We start from the raw sequence: 21,527 nt of genomic DNA on the forward strand, positions 1-21,527 counted from the left end.
ATCCAACTCTTGGTTTCAGCACAGATCATAATCTTGGAGTCATGAGATGGAGCCCCACATGGGTCTCGGCTCAGCGTGGAGTCTGCTTAAGATTGTCTCTCCCTCTGCCCCTCCCTCCCCTTCAATAAATAAATAAATAAATAAATAAATAAATAAATAAATAAATCTTTAAATAATCAAACTTTCAACCTCTGAGATTTTTAAGTGGTGAGGATAAATACAATCCTATTCAAATGCACACACAAAATTTACAAGTTCTTGCTCTCTTTTAATTCCACAGTGGTGTGCGAAAATCAGAGTGTGACCATGAACTGCATGACTTTGTGTGCTGGGGAAGGACCCTGGCCCTGTTATACTTTTAAAACATTTTTTGTTTGTTTGTTTTTTACTGAAAGCCTGAGAACTGTGTTTTGGGTGGGTCAAGGCTCAGGTGCTGAGCCATCTGCCTTGTGTGCAGACTAGGTATGGAGTTTTCTGGGAATATCAGTCTTGAATCTGGAGACCTTATTCGAAGTTGGGTCCCGTTGAAGAGTTCTGTGGGAAGCTAGATCTGTGTAGCTTCTCTCACGTGGCGAGGAGGCATCCCCTTATCCTAGCTGGCTCACCGCCAAAGCTTATGGACTTCCTAGTTTGTTCTGCTTATCTTTCTACAATGTAGCTCTTTCTAGAAACAAAAGGATGGTCAGACCTTGGTGATCCTATCCAGTTTAGCAATTGCAACTGATTTTCCAGGTTTGGCTATTTACCGCTTCATTTCTCCCATTCACATCTGGAATCTCTAGAATCATTGTCTTCTTAACAGTATGCATGTGGACAGAGAATATACCAGAAGCAGCCCAGCTGGAAGCCTAGGGCAGAAAAGGAGTGCACTTTCCCCATTAGCCTCTCTGCCCAGCTGCAGCCCCTCCCCTGCATGCCTAGGTCCTCATTCATTATAGGAATGGAACCAGAGCCCAGCATGGACTTGGAAGAAAGAGTGAAGCACATCCTCCCAGGGATCACCTGGCAAAGAAGACCTCAAGGACTGCCTCATCTCATTATTTCTTGTCTTTGCTTTTCACTTCCCACACAGGGTAACACCAGGTTAAAACTTAAGAGGTGCGGAAGTTACATGTAGCCAGCAGTGTCTGATGTCTTCAAGAGAGGAGTCTTGGTTAAGGACAGACTATAGTGCCGTTCATCTCTGGATATAAAGCCAAGCACAAACGTGAAGATCTTGAAGATGTACCACAGGGGCTTGTCCTTGTATATAAACTATTTTCACATAAAATATCTCATTTCACTCTCAGAAAACTTTATTAGGTAGTTATAACATATGTTTTCATCCCAGTTTCCAGTAAAATTTTATCCTTGGTTGAAGAGACAAGCTCCAGAAGAGTTGAGGCACCTGCACATGGTTGCAAGGTAGTTAAGCAGCAGGGCATAGACCAGGGGGTGGTCTGGGCTTCAGTCTTCTGTAAGCAGTTGGCCCACTACCTAGCCACTCCTTCAGCCCCACAGCCCTGACTAAGAATCATTCCTGTCAGTACCCCCATAAAGCCTCATACCTTCATGTGTAGAGCAAATGACCATCAGTTCTTGGCTAACATCTCCAGACCATCTTAGTGGAATCAAAAGCTCTCTAACATGCTCCTCTATTTTGTATTCTGCCTCTGGAATATAAACTGTTGATTCAAGAAAAGATGGTAGAAGACACTTCAGCAAGACTTCAATTGTATTGGTGATAGTGGTGATATTTAAATCTGAGTAGAAATGTAGATACTCTCTGACACCTATATTTAACATGATTAACTGTATGAAATATAGTGGGAATAGGAAATGTTTCTTATTAAGTGGAGCTAGAGAGGCAGTGGAATTGGGTTTAGGAGGCTTCTGAAAGGTAAAAAGGAAAGCTAGCACTAAATTGGAAAAGAAAATCTTGCAGCAATTGTGTCTTTTTTTCCTTTTGAGGTCAATTTTTAGGTGTTCTAGAGATCACACATGTCTACTCTTGCTTTAGTTTTACTGCTTTTTTTTTTTTTAAGAAAAATGTTTTTAATGGTCAGGTAATCTCATTCATTAATGCAGAATTTTTTTTCCTGTTTTGTTCAACAAACATTTTATTCAACACTTATTGTGCAGATATTGGTGGAAGACACCGACCAATTATATTTTGAGAAAGGTAAGTTACTGGTTCTCCCTTAATCTTTTTATTAAGCTTTTTATTTTAATTATGGTATAGTTAACATACTCCTACCCTCAATTTTTAAAATAATATTCCCACTGAAATTTACTGAGCTGTGTGTGTGCACCTGTAAGCATTCACATGTGTGTATATTTGTGCATGTACACACATCATCAGAACCTTCACTGGAATACAGATATGAATATTGGTCATCGCCTGTTGATGGAATTATGTGTACTATTTTTCTTTGGGCATTTCAGTGTTTTCCAAAAGGCTTTTCATTAAGCATGCATTGTACAATTAAATATATGTGTTTGTTTAAAAAAATCAGAAATCTAAAATAGGTTGTTCCTATTCACAGAGTCAAGTGGACAACTGATCAAACCACATTTAATTGCTTTAGTTCTTTCCTTCATGAAAAAGGAAGCAAGAAGGAAAAATATTGTAGTAGACCATCATTTCTTCTTTTGGAACTGTTACTAAGTGATAACCCAGAATTCAATGTTGAACTAATTGTTGTGGGTTAGTTTTTTCTTCTGCCTCTAAAGAAATACTGGTCCTGATTTACAGAGGGAAAAGACCAGTGATAATTTTCTTTCTGCCATTTTATTTTCCTATGGTCGTATACTGTCTTGACATCTCTTGATTCAAAATGCTGGCATCATGGAAGAAGCTAAAAGTAAGTTAAATTATTAATATCATGTGGAAAAAACTGGAGAAATCATTAATATTGAGTTATTCAGACATGTTTTCTATTGTTCCATTTTGAAAAACCTACTCCCTTCCATCTATGAATCTAAATCCCATTTATTCTTCAAGTCTCAGCTCAAACCCTCCCTCCTGTAGGAGGCTTAATTGCTTAGGATTATGGTGATCTCTTCACTTTCTTACCTCAGAACTCTTAACTGCTTTAGGCATGTATCCTAACTTTGGGCTTTCTTAATCTATTCATGTGTCTAAGTGTTGTTATCAACAAAACTGATAAGATATCTTGTTCACTGGGTAATGGGGCAATGTTTTCTACTTTTGTCTGCCAAAAACCAAAGTGTATAGAACAGTATTTCCAGGTTGCATTCAGAGAAAACTGTAACTAAAACTGTAATTGTATAGGATATTCTTTGGGGACAATAAATTTTAGAAAGCCTAAGGTCTAGTTAAAACTGGTTAATCAAAGTTAAACAGGTTTCTTTATAGGACAGTTCCTTAGAAAGTTTACTATGCCAGCATGAATTATGATGCTTCAAAGGAAAGAAGATATTTGAAACAGTTTCTAGATTTATTTGGTCCATGAAAAGCTTTCTGATCTTGTTGTAGAAATTCTATTATACTACTGTTTTCTGTTATGCAGTTTGGGACATAATAATACAGAGGACTCTCCATGCATTCCTGTGAATTACAAGACTTAGGCCCTGGTAGTAAGTCATACAATTCTAGAGATGCTTAAATTCTTTCAATTATTGTGAAAATCAGTTGTGTCTAATTAAAATTCAAAGATGAATACTAAAACATTCCTTAAGGGAGTATTATTCTCCTTTTACAAAAAGGGGCAGTAAATCGCACAATTATTAGTTAAAACTTCTTTTTTCCCTTTTTAACTTATCTTGGGAGATATTTGCAGTACGAATGAACAAATAAATGAATAAGATGAACCTGTGAATTCAAGAATATGATGCACAACTATAACAGAACTTTGTGGAACACATGCTAAAACCAATGAGTTGTTTGGTTCCCAGCAGCCACATCTAGGACAAGGGTTATCTAAAGTCCCCCCACCAAGGTGGTGGGATGCTCCCAGAAAATGGTGAGAAGATCATTGGCCTGGAATGAGCCTGAGGATCAGCCACCTGTGGGCAAATGTATGGAGAGCTAACTATGAGTGTGTAGAGAGCTAAATATGAGGGCTTGTGCATATTTTAAAGGAATGCTGGTTAAGTCATGTCTGTTTCAATCTCCTATATTCCTTTTCAAAAATCCTAAGAGCAAAGGAAAAATACTGCCTTAAAGTGATTACTTCACTTTAAATCCGAGATGGTATGAACATGTTTGGTGGCTTATGGAGCCTGAGGAGGTATGAATGCTGGAAATGGAGCCAGGAACATGTACTGGTTAATAAGCCATACCAACAGAAACCACATACCATCACCAGGGTCTATAATTTCAACAGTTGCCATTTCTGGAAATTCCAGTGCAGCCATGACAGGGTTCAGCAGAATGATCTGGAAGGTCTCTGAAGCTTCTTATTTATTGTCAGATAAAGGCCTAATGAAGAAAGAACACCTATACTTAATCTCTTTGGGTCCCATCATAAGGTGAAGACTCTGTAGTCTTCACACATCAGAATGTGTGAAGTCAAATATCATGACCTGATACCAGCTATTATGACAAACTTTACATAAAATGAAACGAATAGTTCCTTTTGCCCTTCCCTCTGTCTCATTCTCAGAGAATCTGATATTTTGTTAAAGACACTCAAACCTGTAAAGTGTGAAAATAATTTCCAAGATAAGAGAGCTCGTGTTGACTTTTCAAAACTGCTGAAGAAAGCGTCCATCGATCCTAGTGAGAATGAATGTCCAATATCTAGGAAGAGCCTTGTCTGGCCATATGTTGGAATTAGAGAAGATAAGGAAGAGGGAGTGGTGTCCTACCAAGTTCGGGTAGATGGCACTGTTATATAAATTGAGTAGACACCTGACTATATAATATTTGGAGAGCATTAGCTCTGTGTGAAGTGCTAAGGAAGCAATGCTGAATTAGGTACAACCACTACTATCCTTGAGAGATTTACAAGGGGAAATAAAAGATTTCAATTCTGTCTGGTGAAAGATAGTTAACATTTACTATGTATTTAATGTGTGCCAGAGACTATGCTAGATTGATGCACGCTCATCTTATTTAAATCCACAAACAAATCTTGAAATGGATATTTTACAGATAAAGAAATTAAAGGTCACGAGAGCATCACAAAAGGGAATATGTATCAGAGCAGAAATTCAAACCCTACAGTTGTTTTGCTTTGTCTTGTTTTCTTCTAGCTCCTGCCTTTTGACTGCTAACCCCAGCATAGGGTGGGGGTGAGGGGATTAGGAGGGCTTCTGGGAGCACTGAGGAAGGTTCTCTCCTGTGGTGTTGATGTGGTTTTAAGTAGTTTTTTTTTGTAGGACAGATGAGTTGATTATATGTAGCTCACTTAACAACATATATCAGGTGATTGCCACATGCCTCATGCTGTTTTCAGAATTGGGCATAACCCAAGTTGTGATGCCTGCCCTAATGGGACTAGAAATCTACTGGGAAAGACAGACAATGGACAGATGGGCATATGATGCAAGCTTGGGAGGGTCAGTGCTATGAAGAATAATGCAAAGCACATGGATAGCACTGGTGGAGGGACTGGTTCAGATAGAGGCTGGGGACATCTCTCTGAGGAGTTTACAACCATCCATGTGGTTCTGGGCAGTTAAACGAGTTTATTTCTTGAATAGGATATGAAAATACTTCCTGACTTAATAACCCAAATCTTGTGCCCATGAGAAATCCCTGAGGTAAAGAATTATAATGACAGAACCCTACAAGAGAAAAGGAGTATATTTCAGCTAAAATTCCTACAGCAAGTTCTGCTGTGTGTTGACCAAGTAACCTGCAGTGTAAACTGAGGCTAAGGGCCACCCAGAAATCAGAGTGCTCTTTTGCTGACCTTTTCTCCTAGGGGAGCAGTCCTATCCCAGAGCCTCAGGCCTAGAGAAAAGACTGGGGAAAGCTTGCCTTTTCTTGATTGCCTATCCTCAGCCATAACCTTCTTGGCTTCTATCCAATAGTTTTGATATGTTGGCAGGCCTCTGATTGGGTGCCAAATGTCTGCATAACTCAGAATGCTCATTTGTAAAATGAAAATAACACACTCCTATCTGTCTTCCCAATAGGTTATGAAAATAAAGACAAAATGATCTCTGAAAATTTTGGCAGTTAAAGATGTCATAAAAATCTAATGCATTATTAGAATATTGTTAAATATTAATGATGATAATGACATGTATTATGTGGGGTTTTTTATGTTTTTTTTTTTATGTGGGTTTTATACATCTGTTTACCCCAAGAAGGCATAGGTCTTTGTAGAACACAGAAAAATTTGATGCTGTACATGTTTTGGAAGAATTTAGAACCTAGTAGCAGGGTGAAAACAATTATGTATAATCAAAAGAAATAGCTACAACAAAACATAATAATATATCATGTACTTACAAATAATTTTTCAAAAGAAATAGATAGAACTAAGGATAATCATGTATCATATGCTTAAAAACAATTTTAAAAGAAACTGAGTGACTTGGGGATTGTGGTATATGGCTATGAAATGTTTTATTTTTCTTGGCATCTTTTGGGTTGAAAAAGAGAGAAAGACTGTAACCTTCCAGAAGGGTGCAATTAGGAGGAGGAAGATGAAAAGCTGGTGTGTATATTTAAGCCTGTAACTTGTGTGGAGTAAAAACTATGGCACAATTTCACACATTTTTTAGAGGTTCCCCCAAGCGGTGTTGTCGATTCTTCTCCAATCTATTCTCTCATAATTATTTTTAAGCCCAATTTTCACATTTCCATTACCCATTGCCAACATGCAGTCTAAATTTACTTACTGATAAAGGATGTTTCTTTAAGATACCCTCTGCATGTGAGGGTTACCTCTAAGAACGTGGAGTCTTTATCTACAATGTAGTACTCTTTCTCCAAAGAAATCCAAGCCCAGTTTAGATGGTAATGTTCATGTGTTAGCTTATTTCCTTCTGCAATTGATAAGGGTAAAGGAGAAGTTGGATGAAAGTTGCAGAATTAAATGGAAAAATCATCTAATATAGGGTTTGCATTTTGCTTCTAAAGCCAAGGATTTCAAAATATATGCTTTTTTTTATATAGAGAGAAGTGCTTTGCTTTTCTAGAGTGTCATGAGCACTATCTAAAAAGCCTGTTCCCCCTGCTTAATGCAGGATTATTCGCCTGGGTCTATTCTTAAAAGGCTTTATACACTAGATTCCGAAGAGCCAAAGGTTGGTAGTCTTAAATTCCATTTATATACAACACTTTCATCCTTTGCTCACTGCTTCCTTTGTTTGCTTCCTCTCACCCCGCCTCCTCTCATTTTCTTCCTCTGCCCTCTGTTTATGCCTTTGTATTGTTCATGTATCCGTTTGCCCTCACAACAGGCTGGAGGTTTTCTTTTCTTTTTTTCTAAGATTTTTATTTATTTATTAATGAGAGACACGTGGAAAGCGGCAGAGACATAGGCAGAGGGAGAAGCAGCCTCCCTACGGGGAGCTGGTTGTGGGACTCGATCCCAGGACTCCAGGATCAGGCCCTAAGCCAAAGGCAGACACTCAACTGAGCCACCCAGGCATCCCAGGCTGGAAGTTTCTTAAAGACAGGGCAGAGCCCACATTATATTTCCTTATTTTATCACTGTGAGGCTCTGGTATGGTGTCTTGAACTTAGAATCTTAGTGTTTAAAACTGTCCAAGTGTAGTTCAAGAGACAATGATATAAGGCTTTATCTGATTTGCTCTTGTCCACACTAGGTCATAGGCTTCTTTGATAATGGCAGCCTAGCCCCATATTGGCATTGTGCAATGTGTGTGGATTGGAAGAAAAAGCAGGTCTGCCTCAACTGGGGAGCAGCTGTTACAAATAACCACTAGTAAAAGGATGTTGAAATAGGGCTCTCTCAGTTGCAGCTGATGCACCAGTGTAACAAAGTGAATGTGGGCAGACTACCATATGCAAAGTTTACAACAGAGCTTTACTAGTCAGTTCCACAACTACTAAACCCCTAAATCAGATCAAGCATAGCAAAAAAAAAAAAAAAAAAAAGAAAGGCAGCATATAGATAAGAAAGGAGGATTTATGAAGAGCACTTTAGAAAAAACTAGTGAGAATCTCTACCACCACCCAAGATGGGTGTGGCATGGAGTAGGGCTGCAGTCTCCCCTCCAGCCTAGAGGGTATGGGCTTCACAAACCTCTTGGAGGGTTGACATGTCCTTCTGTAATTGTAGGTCCATGTGACTAATGCATTCTCCAAAAAGCTTATGTAGCCTTGGCAGGGAAGGGAGAGTAGAGGGGCCAGCATCTGGGACATAATTAGGTATCTATGAAGAGTAGGACAAAGGAAGCATGCATGTGGGCCAGAGGTGGGTCATCTGTCCAACAGAACCTGTTGAGGAGACAGTGGGATCTCAGTGGAAGGAAGCTAGAAGCTGACAACCAGATTTACTGCAGAACCAGTAAAAGACAAGGAGGTACAGATTCCAGAGTCAGGAATCTTTAAGGAACTCATGAAAACATCAACTAAAGAAAGAGTCACTGTTAAATAGTTGCCATCCAGGGGCCCCAACATCAGATGACAATACTTCCCTTACCAGACTGTGCTCTGCCCCCCATCTCTCCTCTCTCTCTCTCTCTCTCTCTCTGGGGCTAACCCAAGGATCGAAACCTTGTGAGGAAGCGAGGAGAACCATGAGCATGGAAAGGGCGGAAGCTGGCCTCTGCTGTCCTCCATTGTCACAGGTTCTGGCTAATAGCTGCACAAAAGGCTTAACATAGAAGTTCTGAGATTTAGTTACTGCTTGAGGCTGTGAATTCTAATGACCAGATTAACACAGTTTTTGATTTAATATGACTGTTAAGATGTTATTATCTGAGAGTAATTTGAAAAGCTGTGTGACCTGCCCATCCATTGTAGCACGAGGGGAAGAATTCCCTTCTTCCCAAAACCATCACTGGATGGTAAAAGGACATACAGCTAAAATTATAATTTGATTATATAACAAATCGTGCTCAATTTGGTGTCCCAGGAACTCACTGAGGTATAACTGCAGGGTAAATGCTCCTGATGGATTTCACATGTTTATTCTCCATCTATCTTCTCTCTCTCTTTAGAGATAACATTATTAATATTATTGTGGATATTCTAATAAATACAAGAAAACATAAGACAAATATACCAGAAATCCTTTCATGTTATTAAAAAGTAAGATATTGGTCTTGTTTCTAGTTTGAAACCACTTTAATTATTCAAGTATATAGTTTTTTGGATTTTGAAATTATGAGTCAAAATAACAGTCTATGTTTACTTATTCTTTTTCAAAGTTCTTTCATTTAATCTTCATTTTATTCTGACTACCACACTACAGAGTAGGACAAATATGAGTCTCCTTGTAAATCTAGGCAAACAGTTTCAGAACAATGAAGTGACTTGACCAGGTTTATGCAGGGTAGTGGCAAGGTCTGGGTCTTGTCTGGACTGTAAGTCTCTAATCCAGTGCTCTGTTTTTGACTCTGACCTGCTGCTCCTATGATCAATGCTCCTGCGTCAGTGCAACTCAAATACTGCAAAAGGGAACTGGGCAAAATCTATTCCAAACAAGACCCTTTGGATCAAAATGTGTATGATAAAAAAGGATCAGGAATTAGAGGCAAAAACATTTTCACATCCCAAATGTATATAATGTGAATTTCTCAAAAAAAAAAAAAAAAAGTGGGCCTAAGTACACACAGCTGTGGCCTTGCTGCAATGTGAGGTTGAGGAGGAAGGCAGTTCTCAGAGAAGAGGGCTCAGAGATTTAGAGATATCTAAATGGTATTTAACTTTAATATTAGGATGCAAAAACTAGGTGAAAATAGAGAGGGCCCCTTTTATGTTCTTGTCTCCAGTAATTCTTCTGTACTTGGATTCCTAAAATAAAATGTGTAGATAATACAAAGAAGCAGCTAGGTGGCATAGAAATAGCAGGGACTTTGAATATAGTATCTGCTACTAATTAGCTATATGAACTCGGAAAAAGTTACCAAACACCTTTGAATTTTAGATTCCTTGACTGTTAAATGAGCATGATAACAATAACAATGACATGAACAATATCATTCTCACAGAGTTCTAAGGATTACCCTGGATAGAGAAGGTGGAAATGAGTTGCACGATGCCTGCCACTCAGGAAACGGGTCACATTAAGGTTGTATTATCATCGATGCACACATTTTAATGGAGAGACAGGAGAAAATAAATACAAATCAGTATTTTTTAATGCATAATGCATAAATCAATTAGGTACAGAGGACCATTTACCAGCTCATTTACACATCCCATAAATAATTAAATTCTGGCCAATCAGCAGATACAGTGCTAAGCACTGTGCTAGGTGTTGTGGATCAAAAAACATGCAAGTGATAAAGTTTATTTGTACACCAGGACCCACAAAATGGAGGCCCCCCAGTGGCCCAGTCCATGTCACAAGTCTAAACCAAGGTTGGCCTGTGTTTACCTGAAACACCTGTCAAGGAAATCCAACATACACCAGTCATAAGCCTTCAGCTCAACTATAGCTAATTTGCTTTACTAGAAAATAGAACCTACCAGCCTTATAAGGAAATCTCCAACCTCCTAGCCAATCATACTCTGTTTCTGAGTTGCCTCTTCTAACGCTCTGAGACTTGCTCTTGTCCCACATCCTTTGGGAACGGTGCTCCACTGCTTTCAAGGCACAGTTTCCCCCAGTCCATGAATTGCTTTCCCTTGAATAAACTATATCAAACTGGTTGCTCAGTTGTATTATTTTTGTCATTTGACACAAGGTATAATTCCTTCAAAGAGGATGTGGACAGATTTGATGTGTCAAATCAAACAGAGGCAGAAAGGGCTTAAGCACCTGGGCAGTGATAGTGGAAAGGAAAGAATAGTTTAGAGAGAAATAAAGGAGCATTGACAGGTTTGGGGGACGAGAAGCCAGCACGCTGGAGGAGAGCCATTAGAGATGACTCAGAGCTCAAGTCAGGCAGCTGGAGGAATTGTCCAGTATGAGCAGATACAGAGAAGTCAGGAGGGAAGACAGCTTGTGAGTTTTAATTTCAGATTTGGCTTTGAAAGTTTGGTAAGAAGACCAAGTTCATCAGCTATTTGGATATGTGGATGTATGGGAAAAAGGTTTTGGGGAGTTACAAAGGTGAGAAATGTATATTTGGGTGTTTCTGAAAGGGAGTTTTAAAGCCTAGGCTTTTCTTTTTAAAGATTTTATTTATTTATTCATGAGAGACACAGAGAGAGGCAAAGACTATATAGGGAGCCTGATGTAGGACTTGATCCCAGGTCCCCGGGATCATGGCCTGAGCCGAATGCAGATGCTCAACCACTGAGCCACCCAGGTGCCCTAAAGCTCAATTTTTAAAATTGTAACAATAGAGAGCTAAATAGATATTATATAATCTCTGTATTTTGTCAGGCACCGCCTCTCAAAGGACCCATGCACTTGTGGAAGTGGACAAAAACATTTATAGTAGTAGCGTCCCGATTGAGCACCTCACAGCAGACATCCTGGGGCCCTGAAGAAGCCAGTTTACGTCCTACCCTTTTCTACCCTCAGATCAGTTGGTCCGTGGACTTTGAAACTCCAAGCCAGGGGGGACATGGAGGAAAGGACTTCTGTACCAGTCACTTTGCCTCTGCAGGTGTGGCTCTCAGTCTCCCTGGTTGGTTGGCTGTGCACCATCAGTTGCTGGGGAACCGGTTGAAGGTGGAGGGGAGAGGGGAATGGAATATGAGAAAGAGGAGGTGGTTGGAATGGCCAGGGAACCCCTGTTAAGAGGGAGGCCCCAGTGTGAGGGTCTGTTATAGGCCCTCGGCTTTGGAAATCAGGGAGTTCTGAGGGGGACAGAAGGTGGGGAGACATGACTGGGGTACCTCTCAGTGGGGTCCAGAGACAAAGTTACGTAGGCCTCAGCCATGCCCTCACAGGCTTCTGTTGGGAGCATTCGGCACAGGTGCAGCTCCTTTCCCTGGACCCAAGCAGGCAGCCAGCCAGCTGATGCATTAACAATTACATTCTAGGTAATGAGAGAGGTTTAATGTATACTGAATAAGAGTGCAGAGATGCTGGATTGCATGAAAGTAATTGATGTAAGACTTTGCATAGATGATCTTATGCACTTCAAGGAGGAAATAACTATAAAGAAAGAGGAACAAGATCTAAACTTTGGGGACAGTTGCATTTGGGAGCCAGGGAAGGAAAATAAATAGCAAGATGGAAAATAAGAAGCCTTTAGTTTTAGTTTTAACCCAGTGTGGAAATCTGATATAAAACTATCATCTAGAAGTAAAAAAATAGAAGTTTCGAGTATAACTATAATCTTATGCAAGGCTGATACTTTGTTATTGCTATATCAAACTATCACAGCTATATATCTGGTTATACTTCTAGGACAGCATTTTTCAACCTCAGGACTACTGACAGGCTGGATGAGACTTTGTTGTGAGAGGTCATCCTGTGGATTGTAGGATGTTCAGCAGCATCCTTGGCCTCTACCTACTAGATCCCAACAGCAGTTCCTTACCCACCCTTGTCCTCCAACTGTAACAATAAAAAAATAAAAAAATTGTCTCCAGATATTGCCAAATGTCCCTAAGGGAGGAGAGGAACCTCTGATTGAGAACCATGGGTGTAAAGGATTTTATTGCATCTCTGATAAAAATCTTCCTATGTTCAATATTCCTGTTTTAGGAGAATGACAAAAGCAACCTTTTGGATTTGAATTTGGCATTGATAACCAAACATTCCTTATTGATTTCGGAACATAACCTGATCTAAGTTAATCTGAGGAAAATTGGAAGGACATGATATCAAGTACATGTGAACTATTTTTTTGGTTGGAAAATCAGAGTTTAAAATTGGGGACAAGAGCTGTATTTGTGGGATCTGGTTTCCCATCACACTTTTTCTGAGCAGATTTTGAAGGGGAAGCATGAGGTTGTCAGGTTTAGGAGGGAAGACTGGCAGCTGCCCTCCCACACTTGATCTCTCTGCCTGAGGCAAGTGCCTCCATCCTTCTTCCCTCATCTGTTAGGCTGAGGTAAAGACAGGTATACAGGAGGCACTGGATGGGAAGGCCTAGGTAGGTAGGGAAGTATGGATGTGTCATTCTGATGGTTTGAGCCAATTATTAAGTTCCTTTTTTTTCCTTCATGAGTCAGGAGAATGAATTGTTAAGAAAATAACTATGTGCGATAAAATTAACATTCTATTATTCTAAGCTCAGAATGGAGGATGGAAGTAAAGAGGGACCAACACGTACGAACTGCCTAATATGTGCCAGGTGCTGGGCTAGGAAGCATGCAATAGGCCAATGAAAAAGAAAAAGAAAAACAAGAGACAAAGGAGATGAAGCAGATGGAAGATGGTGAACAGGGAGTGACAGGACCAGTCTGAACAATGGAAAGATCTGAGTGCATGGTGAGGTGAAGAGAAGTAGAAAGGTGAATTTCAGAATGAGAATGGCTTAGAAGGAAATTATGGAAACAATAACAGAGAAAAATACCTAACTGCCAAATTTCTAACCTCTTAAATTGAAGAACGTTAGGCATTTACATTTTCACGATCATTTCTCTTGGGTTAAGAAAAAAAAAAAGGAAATATACACTAAGTATTTTACTATATTCAGGAAGATTTAATTTTGATGTAACTTATTTACCATTCTAGTTTCTGATATAATTTCTTCTTTTAAAAACAATAATTTAAAAATAAAGAAACTCTTAAAATGAAAAAGATTATATTGCTAAAGACAATTTTGAAAATACACCTAATAGGGACACCTGGGTGGCTCAGCAGTTGAGCATCTGCCTTCCACTCAGGGCGTGATCCTGGTCCGGGGATTGAGACCCACAGTGGGATCCCAGCGAGGAGCCTGCTTCTCCCTCTGCCCGTGTCTCTGCCTCTCTCTCTCTCTCTCTCTGTGTGTGTCTGTCATGAATAAATAAATATATTTTTTTAATTTTTTAATTTATTTTTATTTTTTTAAAGATTTATTTATTTATGAGAGAGAGAGAGGCAGAGACACGGGAGGAGGGAGAAGCAGTCTCCATGCCGGGAGCCCGACGCGGAACTCGATCCTGGGACTCCAGGATCGCGCCCTGGGCCAAAGGCAGGCGCCAAACTGCTGAGCCACCCAGGGATCCCAAATAATTTTTTTTTAAAGCTGACTCTTGTGCTCACTTCAGAAACACATATACTAAAATTGGAAAGATACAGAGAAGATTGGCATGGCCCCTGTGCCAGGATGGTACATAAATTCATGAAGTGTTCCATAGTACAATAAATAAATAAATAATAAATGCTGGCTCTCAAATGAGTAAAATACAGTACTGAATGATAAGGTAGCCACTATTGTCAAATGGTAATGGCTTATGGCCTTGAACTTCAAAAAAAGATTTAATTGACTAGGATATCTGATCTTAAATGTTTAATAATTACTCGATGAAAATCTAGTACTCTTCTTATGTTTTTTACTACTCCGTGACATTTGCAAATAGCTTCATCATCATAAGCATTTAGCTTCTACAGCTACCAACTTTAAAATGTATCTGAATTTCTTATGCACCGCATCATAATACCTCTATCAATTGTCACATAGTGTTCGTTAATATCATTTGTCTGTGGAAGACACTTCACAGTGCCCCATTATGATGGAATGTGGTACCCTGAATTGAGGCATGCCGTGTACAACTAAGCTGCATGTCCAGGATATAAATATAATAAATACAATGTATTCTCCCATTTAGAGTTATAATTTCAGGGAAAAGAAAGTAACTTGAGATAGAAGAATTAGCAAAATTAGATAAGGCAAAAAGTGCAACTGAATGTCAGACAGATTTCCATTTTCTTCCTCTAGCTCTCTTTAGTGTCCCTGGGGCTGTGGGTAGTCATTTGAAAAATGTGTTTTGTCGGGTGAGGTGCACCACATCCCCTGCTTACAACAGGAAATTATTCCACCTCCATTTCTTTTGCATAATTCACTTTTATTCAATAATTCTATGGGCCTGACTGATTCTGATTCTTCCTTCAATGCTTCAGGGTGCAACCACCCACAAGCCAAAGCTGGGAAGGAGAGATGGAGTCTCAACACATAGGTGCATATCCATTCTCTTTTTGAGGCACAACAGGTAGTTTGGTTTTTCATAAAAGTAGGGGGACTAGAGAAGAGCAAACAGATGAGATAGTGGCAGTCATTTCTCTTCTTGAATTCTTTTTTTTCTTCCTTGATTTGAGAGAGAGAGAGAGAGAAAGAGAGAGGGACGGAGGAAGAGAATGTGAGGTGGGCAGGGGCAGAAGGAGAAGGAGAGAAACAGACTCTTGCTGAGCAGGGGCCCCGATGCAGGGCTGGATCCCAGGACCCTGAGATCATGACCTGAGCCAAAGGCAAACACTTAACCAACTGGAGCCACTCAGGGGCCCCTCCTTGTGTTCTTCTAAACTACGGTAATGTCACCTCCTGGACCGTGTTTCCCTGTCCATTTCTGTAATCTTTGGAAATGTTGGGGGAGGTGGGCAGGAAAGGCAGTAGGGGTTGGCAGGTGCAATGCAGTTTGAAAGTAGTGTTTGGTGTATTCTTTTTGGAGATGTCTCCAGACTGTCTTGATGATATATATTTGGCTCTCCATTTTGAAGAATAAAAACCCAATATGTTACTGCTTTGAATAACAATACAAGTTTTCTGTGCCCTTTCTTGCCTTCCTAAAATAGAGTTCTTGAATATTAGCACAGTGGAGGGAGTGAGAAAAAATAAAGACCAGAAGCTTTTTAAAGATTCTTTTGCATGCCTCAATAGGGGCACCACATCCTACTCTTGACACAAAACAAAACTACCCAAAATATTCTCAAAGCAAGATTTTAGAGGATTAAAAAAGGGGGGGATAAGACTGCATTAGCAGAGGTTTCCAACTACTAGGAAAGTAAAAATATACTGATTGTATGATCACATGCAATGGCCATTTCTCTTTGGGATTTGGAGGTCCACATGGCTTAACTGGAAGGGAGAAAACATGGTGCCTTCTTCTATCTCAAGACTGTATAGGATTCAAGGAAGATGTTGAAGCAAACTCTTCCTCCCAGAGAATGGAATGGAATGGAACGGAACAGAATGGAATGGAATGGAATGGAAATAGAATGCAATGCACTATATAGGGCAAATTCCTCTTTGGAGATCAGAATAATCATTCTCAATTTTGGATATGATCTAGGTAGAGCCAAAGAAAGCAACTGGGTCCTTGTCAGAACCTTATTATTCTTCTCTCCCATGAGGGGTGGAATTAGAACTTTTCTGAGTTCCTTCCAGGTTTAACATTCCATAATGCTTTCTGCCCCCCTTGGCAGGTGGCACTGTCACAGCAACAAAGAAAACATATAAACTTATTATGCCCCAGTTTGGAAAAATAATGTTACTCCGCGTATGTTGGTATATAAACTTGATAAATGAAGTATGAACTTTAAGCTTTCAAGAGGCATATGTGAGGAGGATAAGTTCTTGGTAAGGCACACAAACTGTCTGGGTACAGCACTTCCCAAGGTGTGATTGTAGCCCCATCTGCATATTATAATCAAATCATTTTCCATACTTGTGATGTCATGTGAAAATCCAATGCTTACCACCACCTTGAAGAGTGGAAGTGGGCATACGTGACATTCGACAAGTAGAGTCCCTGAGGGTCAGTAGCTGTGCCTTACTCAAGGTCACAGAGCTAGTCAATACATTGAAAAATGTGCAAAGCCCTCCATGATCTGGATCCTTTCTACCTCCTCATCAGCTCCTACCTCTCTTGCTGTCTTTGGAGTCTATGAGAGATTGTTCTAAGTTATATGCAGGTTGTGAAGCTAACAGTGTGGCTTCCCAGCTCTGAAAACACATTCCTCAAAGCTCAGTTGAAACGTTGCTACTTGAAACAACTTCCCTGAGTGATGGCTCATCTCTGCCACTCATGCACATAACTTCTTGCTAGTGGCACTCACAGTTCTGCAGTGAATTGTCTCTATGTCTGGTTCTCTTCCCATATCGGTAGCTGCTTTTCACCATGGAGTCCCTAACACTTGGCACAGAGCCTAGAAATTACAGAGGCTTGATAAATACCTGTTGAATGACTGAATGTCTCCTGGAGAAAAGCTGACCTAAATAGAGATTTAAAGACTAGAAGGAGCACTGCTAATAATTTAGCCTATGTACAATCTGTAAATAATATATTACCTTGCTTAATAAGAATGTAGATAATGATTTTTAAAAATCTAGTGATAACATAGTATATATATATATATATGTAGTTTTATTCTAGTTAGAAAGGGAGCCAGAACCTGCACTCTAGGTTCTTATACTCTTAGCTAGAGCCTCTTCTACAAAATACCGTGTGTACAGGTGGTGAACTGCTCTTTAAGTTTGAGGGTCTAGCTCTAGAGAAACCTTTAAAAAATAATAAAAGTATTATTTTACATTTCCATAGTACAGATTATTTAACTTTCCCCCCACAGTTCAGTGTCCTGCTCATGTTCTAGAAACTGACATAACACTAGGTATATAAGTTTGTACTTGATTAGCATTAGAAGTGAGATAGTATAATAAAAATTATACATGTATATACAATGAAAAGGAATATTTCCTGAAAAACCATAGTGCACTCTATACCTTAGGGGGACATGATCGTAGCCAGGGCAAGGCCCTACAGTTTCTTACACATATCTTACAGAACACATCTTCCAGGGGGTCTACTCTAACGTTGGTGACTAGCACCTCTGAAATAATGGGTGTGAGAGCTCAAATCACTCATTCTCCTACAAAGAAAGAGATAAATGTCACATCCCCATCCTGGCTTATGTCCACAGTTATCTCAAAGGAGGTGTAAGACTGTTCCAAAAGCAATTTGATCCGTAAGAGTTGGGAAGGAAGCAGCCACATGAAAAAAGTGTCAAAAGGAAGCTTTGTGAAGGCATAAAAATAAAGTTGTACTTGTCACAGCCCAGATTATAGAGCCAAGTGTATTCATTCACTCTTGTAAGTGGGTTTGGCGAAACCCTGGAACCATCTAAGCTCTAAATAAATGGGGAATGACCTCTCATAGAGTTCTTCTTGAAGTCTGACAAGACAATAATTAGAGAGGAAAGTTTGGAAGTTAAGGTAAACCACAGCCTATCTCTGTGTCATCTGCATCATTAGTCCAGGCATTATAAAAATGGGCAAGCCAGGGAGCCAACAGATGTCATTAGCCCAATTCTTGGCAAGCACTTATCATGCAAAGAATAGATGCTGAGTTTTTTCCCTGGGGAGGATTTCATTTGTCAGCAATTCCTTTCTGCCAGACCGCAAATCAACAATTGCTAGATAAATGAAATGCTTCCACTCAATTTACAAACTCCTGGGTAAAGTATTTATTTTCTAGAAATAAAAATGCCGTTTTTATAGCACAAGCTATAAGCACTTCCAGTGGGTACCACTGAAGCCACAAATGCCAGATCCATAAATCTTATAGACCCTTATGGAAACTGGAAGTGGCTCTGTTAGGCATCATGTTCAGTGATGCTATAGATTCACAGAATAAAAAATGGCAGAATAGACAGACCCAACCCATTGCTGCAGTAACGGTGAGGGGAATTCAGTGTAACAATCGCTTAAAATATATTTTACAAAAACAAAATTTGTTTTGAAGACTTTGGATTACATATTTTTTTGAATTATGCTGCTGTATAATTTGACATTGGATACAATGATATATAATCATCAGGAGGCATTCAAAAGCAGAAAGAAATGTGACTAGGGCCTAACACAGAATTGTCTAGGCTTTCCGTTTCTCTGAGTCTCCTTCACACTTGTTCCTCCCCACTGTGTGCATGTGCTTGCTTGGTCAAAGACCCTCCTTGCTTCTTTCATCTTGGTCTTCCCACATATCTGCCTCTCCTGTATTTCTATTTTGTCTTTGTGTTTGCATGAGCTCTTTCCAGCTCCTGGAAGACGAGTTAGTATTTGTATACACTATATCGAAAAAATGTAAAACATAAGGAATGAGGATTGCATAAGCAGCATTTACCAAGCGGTTTCTCAATTTATTCTTTGCCTATTCCATACCAAATGGAATCCAATCTAGTAGCTCCCTTGAGGTTTATGATAAAATCTCAAGATAAGGCTTCACTTCCATATCTTTCATCAAACATGCTGAAATATGAAAATGGGTATAAAACTAATAAAATTTTTTTTGAAATATGGGTATAATCTCTGAGGTCATTTCTGGTCTTCCAGTATATGATTCTAAGTGGCAATAATAAGACTGACAATAGTTTTTATAATTTTGCTCTTTTTAAAGTGTTAAGATGAAAGCTCAATCTACAAGGCATATCAATTCCTTAAAAGTATTCTAGAGGCAAGCATCTTCCAACATGTCCTTTTAATCATATTTAGATGTTTGGACCCCATCTTCCTGTTTGGTTTGCTTATTTTAATCCAGTCAGATGCATTTAGCACACAGCCATTGTGATATGAATTCTATGGGAAGAGTTTTTTCCTTTCCCTGTGACAGACATGAACCATTTTAATCTACTTAATTTGCCCAAAGAGCTTTTATGAAGCTTTAAACTCAGATCCTTCAAAACGACAACATTAATGGGTGGAAAAGAAAAATCTATGTTTATAAAACTGACTGAAACTTTACAGCTGCTTGAAAATGCAAGGAAAGATTAGAGATGAAACACAAAGGTTTAAGAGTGTCTTTACATAAAGTATACTTAAATCCAGTTAGTTAACATGCAGTGTTATATTAATTCCAGGTATAGGGATCCCTGGGTGGCGCAGCGGTTTGGTGCCTGCCTTTGGCCCAGGGCGCGATCCTGGAGACCCGGGATCGAATCCCACATCAGGCTCCCGGTGCATGGAGCCTGCTTCTCCCTCTGCCTGTGTCTCTGCCTCTCTCTCTCTCTCTGTGACTATCATAAATAAAAAAAAAAAAAAATTTAATTCCAGGTATATACTATAGTGACTCAATAATTCCATATATCACCTGGTGCTCATGACAAGTGCCTTCCTTAATCTCCATCACCTAGTTCACCCATCCCCCATCCACCTCTCCTCTGGTAGCCATCAGTTTGCTCTCTACAGATAAGAGTCTGTTTCTTGATTTGTGTCTCCCTCTCTCCTTTTTTTTTCCTGTTTGCTTGTTTTATTTCTTAAATTTCACATATAAGCGAGGTCATATGGTACTTGTCTTTCTCTGACTGACTTATTTCACTTAGCATTATAAATCTCTAGCTCCATCCATGTCATTGCAAATGAATGCCTATTATTTTCATTACACTGGCAAATTAAATTCGCCAGTGTATTTAGAAATTTAGGAATCCAACATCTACATTCTTTATTTTCCCTATCTTAAAAAATTTTAAATTCAATTAATTAACATATAATGTACTATTAGTTTCAGAGGTAGAGGCCAGTGATTCATCAGACTTATACAATACCCGGTTCTCAATACGTCACTTAATGTTTGTTACCCAGTTACCCTATCCCCTCACCTCTCTCTCCTCCAGTAACCCTCAGTTTGTTTCCTATGACTAAGAGTTTCTTATGGTGTGTCTCTTGCTCTGATTTTGTCTTGTTTTATTTTTTTCCTATCTTCCCCCATGATCCTCTGTTTTGTTTCTTAAATTCCACATATGAGTGAAATCACATGATAATTGTCTTTCTGTGATTGATTTCCCTTCATATTATTGCAAGTGGGAAGATTTCATTTTTTGATGGCTGAGTAGTATTCCATTGTGTGTATATGTATACCACATTTTCTTTATTCATTTATCTGTTGATGGACATTTGGGATTTTTCCATAGTTTTGCTATCATGGACATTGCTGCTATAAACATTGGGGTGCACGTACCCTCAGATCATTACATTTGTTTCTTTGGGGTACATTCCTAGTAGAGCAATTATCAAGTCATAGGGTAGCTCTATTTTCAACTTTCTGAGGAACCTCCATACTGTTTTCCAGTATGGAAACACCAGCTTGCATTCCCATCAGCAGTGCAAGAGGGTCCCCCTTTTTCTGCATCCTCGCCAACATCTGTTATTTCTTGACTTGTTAATTTTAGCCATTTTGATTGGTGTGAGGTGGTATCTCATTGTGGTTTTATTTTGTATTTCCCTGATGCTGAGTGGTGCTGAGCATTTTCTCATGTGTGTTAGCCATTTGTACATCTTTGGAGAAATGTCTGTTCATGTCTTCTGCCCATTTCTTGATTGGATAATTTGTTCTTTGGGTGTTGAGTTTAATAAGTTCTTTATACATCTTGGATACTAGCCCTTTACCTGATAATGTCATTTGCAAATATCCTTTCCCATTCTGTCGGTTGTCTTTTGGTTTTGACAACTTCTTCCTTTGCTGTACAAAAGCTTTTTATCTCGATGAAGTCCCAATAGTTCATTTTTTGCCTTTATTTCCCTTGTCTTTGGAGATGTGTCTGGCAAGAAGTTGTTGTGGCTGAAGTCACAGAGGTTGCTGCCTGTGTTCTACTCTAGGATTTTGATGGATTCCTGTC

The 21,527-nt window shown here is 39.3% G+C and overlaps 1 protein-coding gene and 1 non-coding gene across 2 annotated transcripts in view; one reads left to right on the forward strand and one right to left on the reverse strand.

Annotated features, from left to right (window-relative positions):
- FREM3 (FRAS1 related extracellular matrix 3) overlaps positions 1-21,527 on the reverse strand; it is a 93,272-nt gene that overhangs the window by 33,433 nt on the left and 38,312 nt on the right. Inside the window, 3 exon segments of the mRNA XM_072722488.1 lie at positions 1,548-1,675; positions 4,304-4,454; positions 6,799-6,945. Coding sequence (XP_072578589.1) covers positions 1,548-1,675; positions 4,304-4,454; positions 6,799-6,945 — 426 coding nt within the window.
- LOC112930745 (U6 spliceosomal RNA) lies at positions 14,182-14,288 on the forward strand. Its single transcript, XR_003237205.1, has one exon. It is a non-coding gene; the product is annotated as a U6 spliceosomal RNA (small nuclear RNA).

This window comes from Vulpes vulpes, chromosome 10, assembly GCF_048418805.1.
Source record: "Vulpes vulpes isolate BD-2025 chromosome 10, VulVul3, whole genome shotgun sequence".
Taxonomy (NCBI): Eukaryota; Metazoa; Chordata; class Mammalia; order Carnivora; family Canidae; genus Vulpes; species Vulpes vulpes.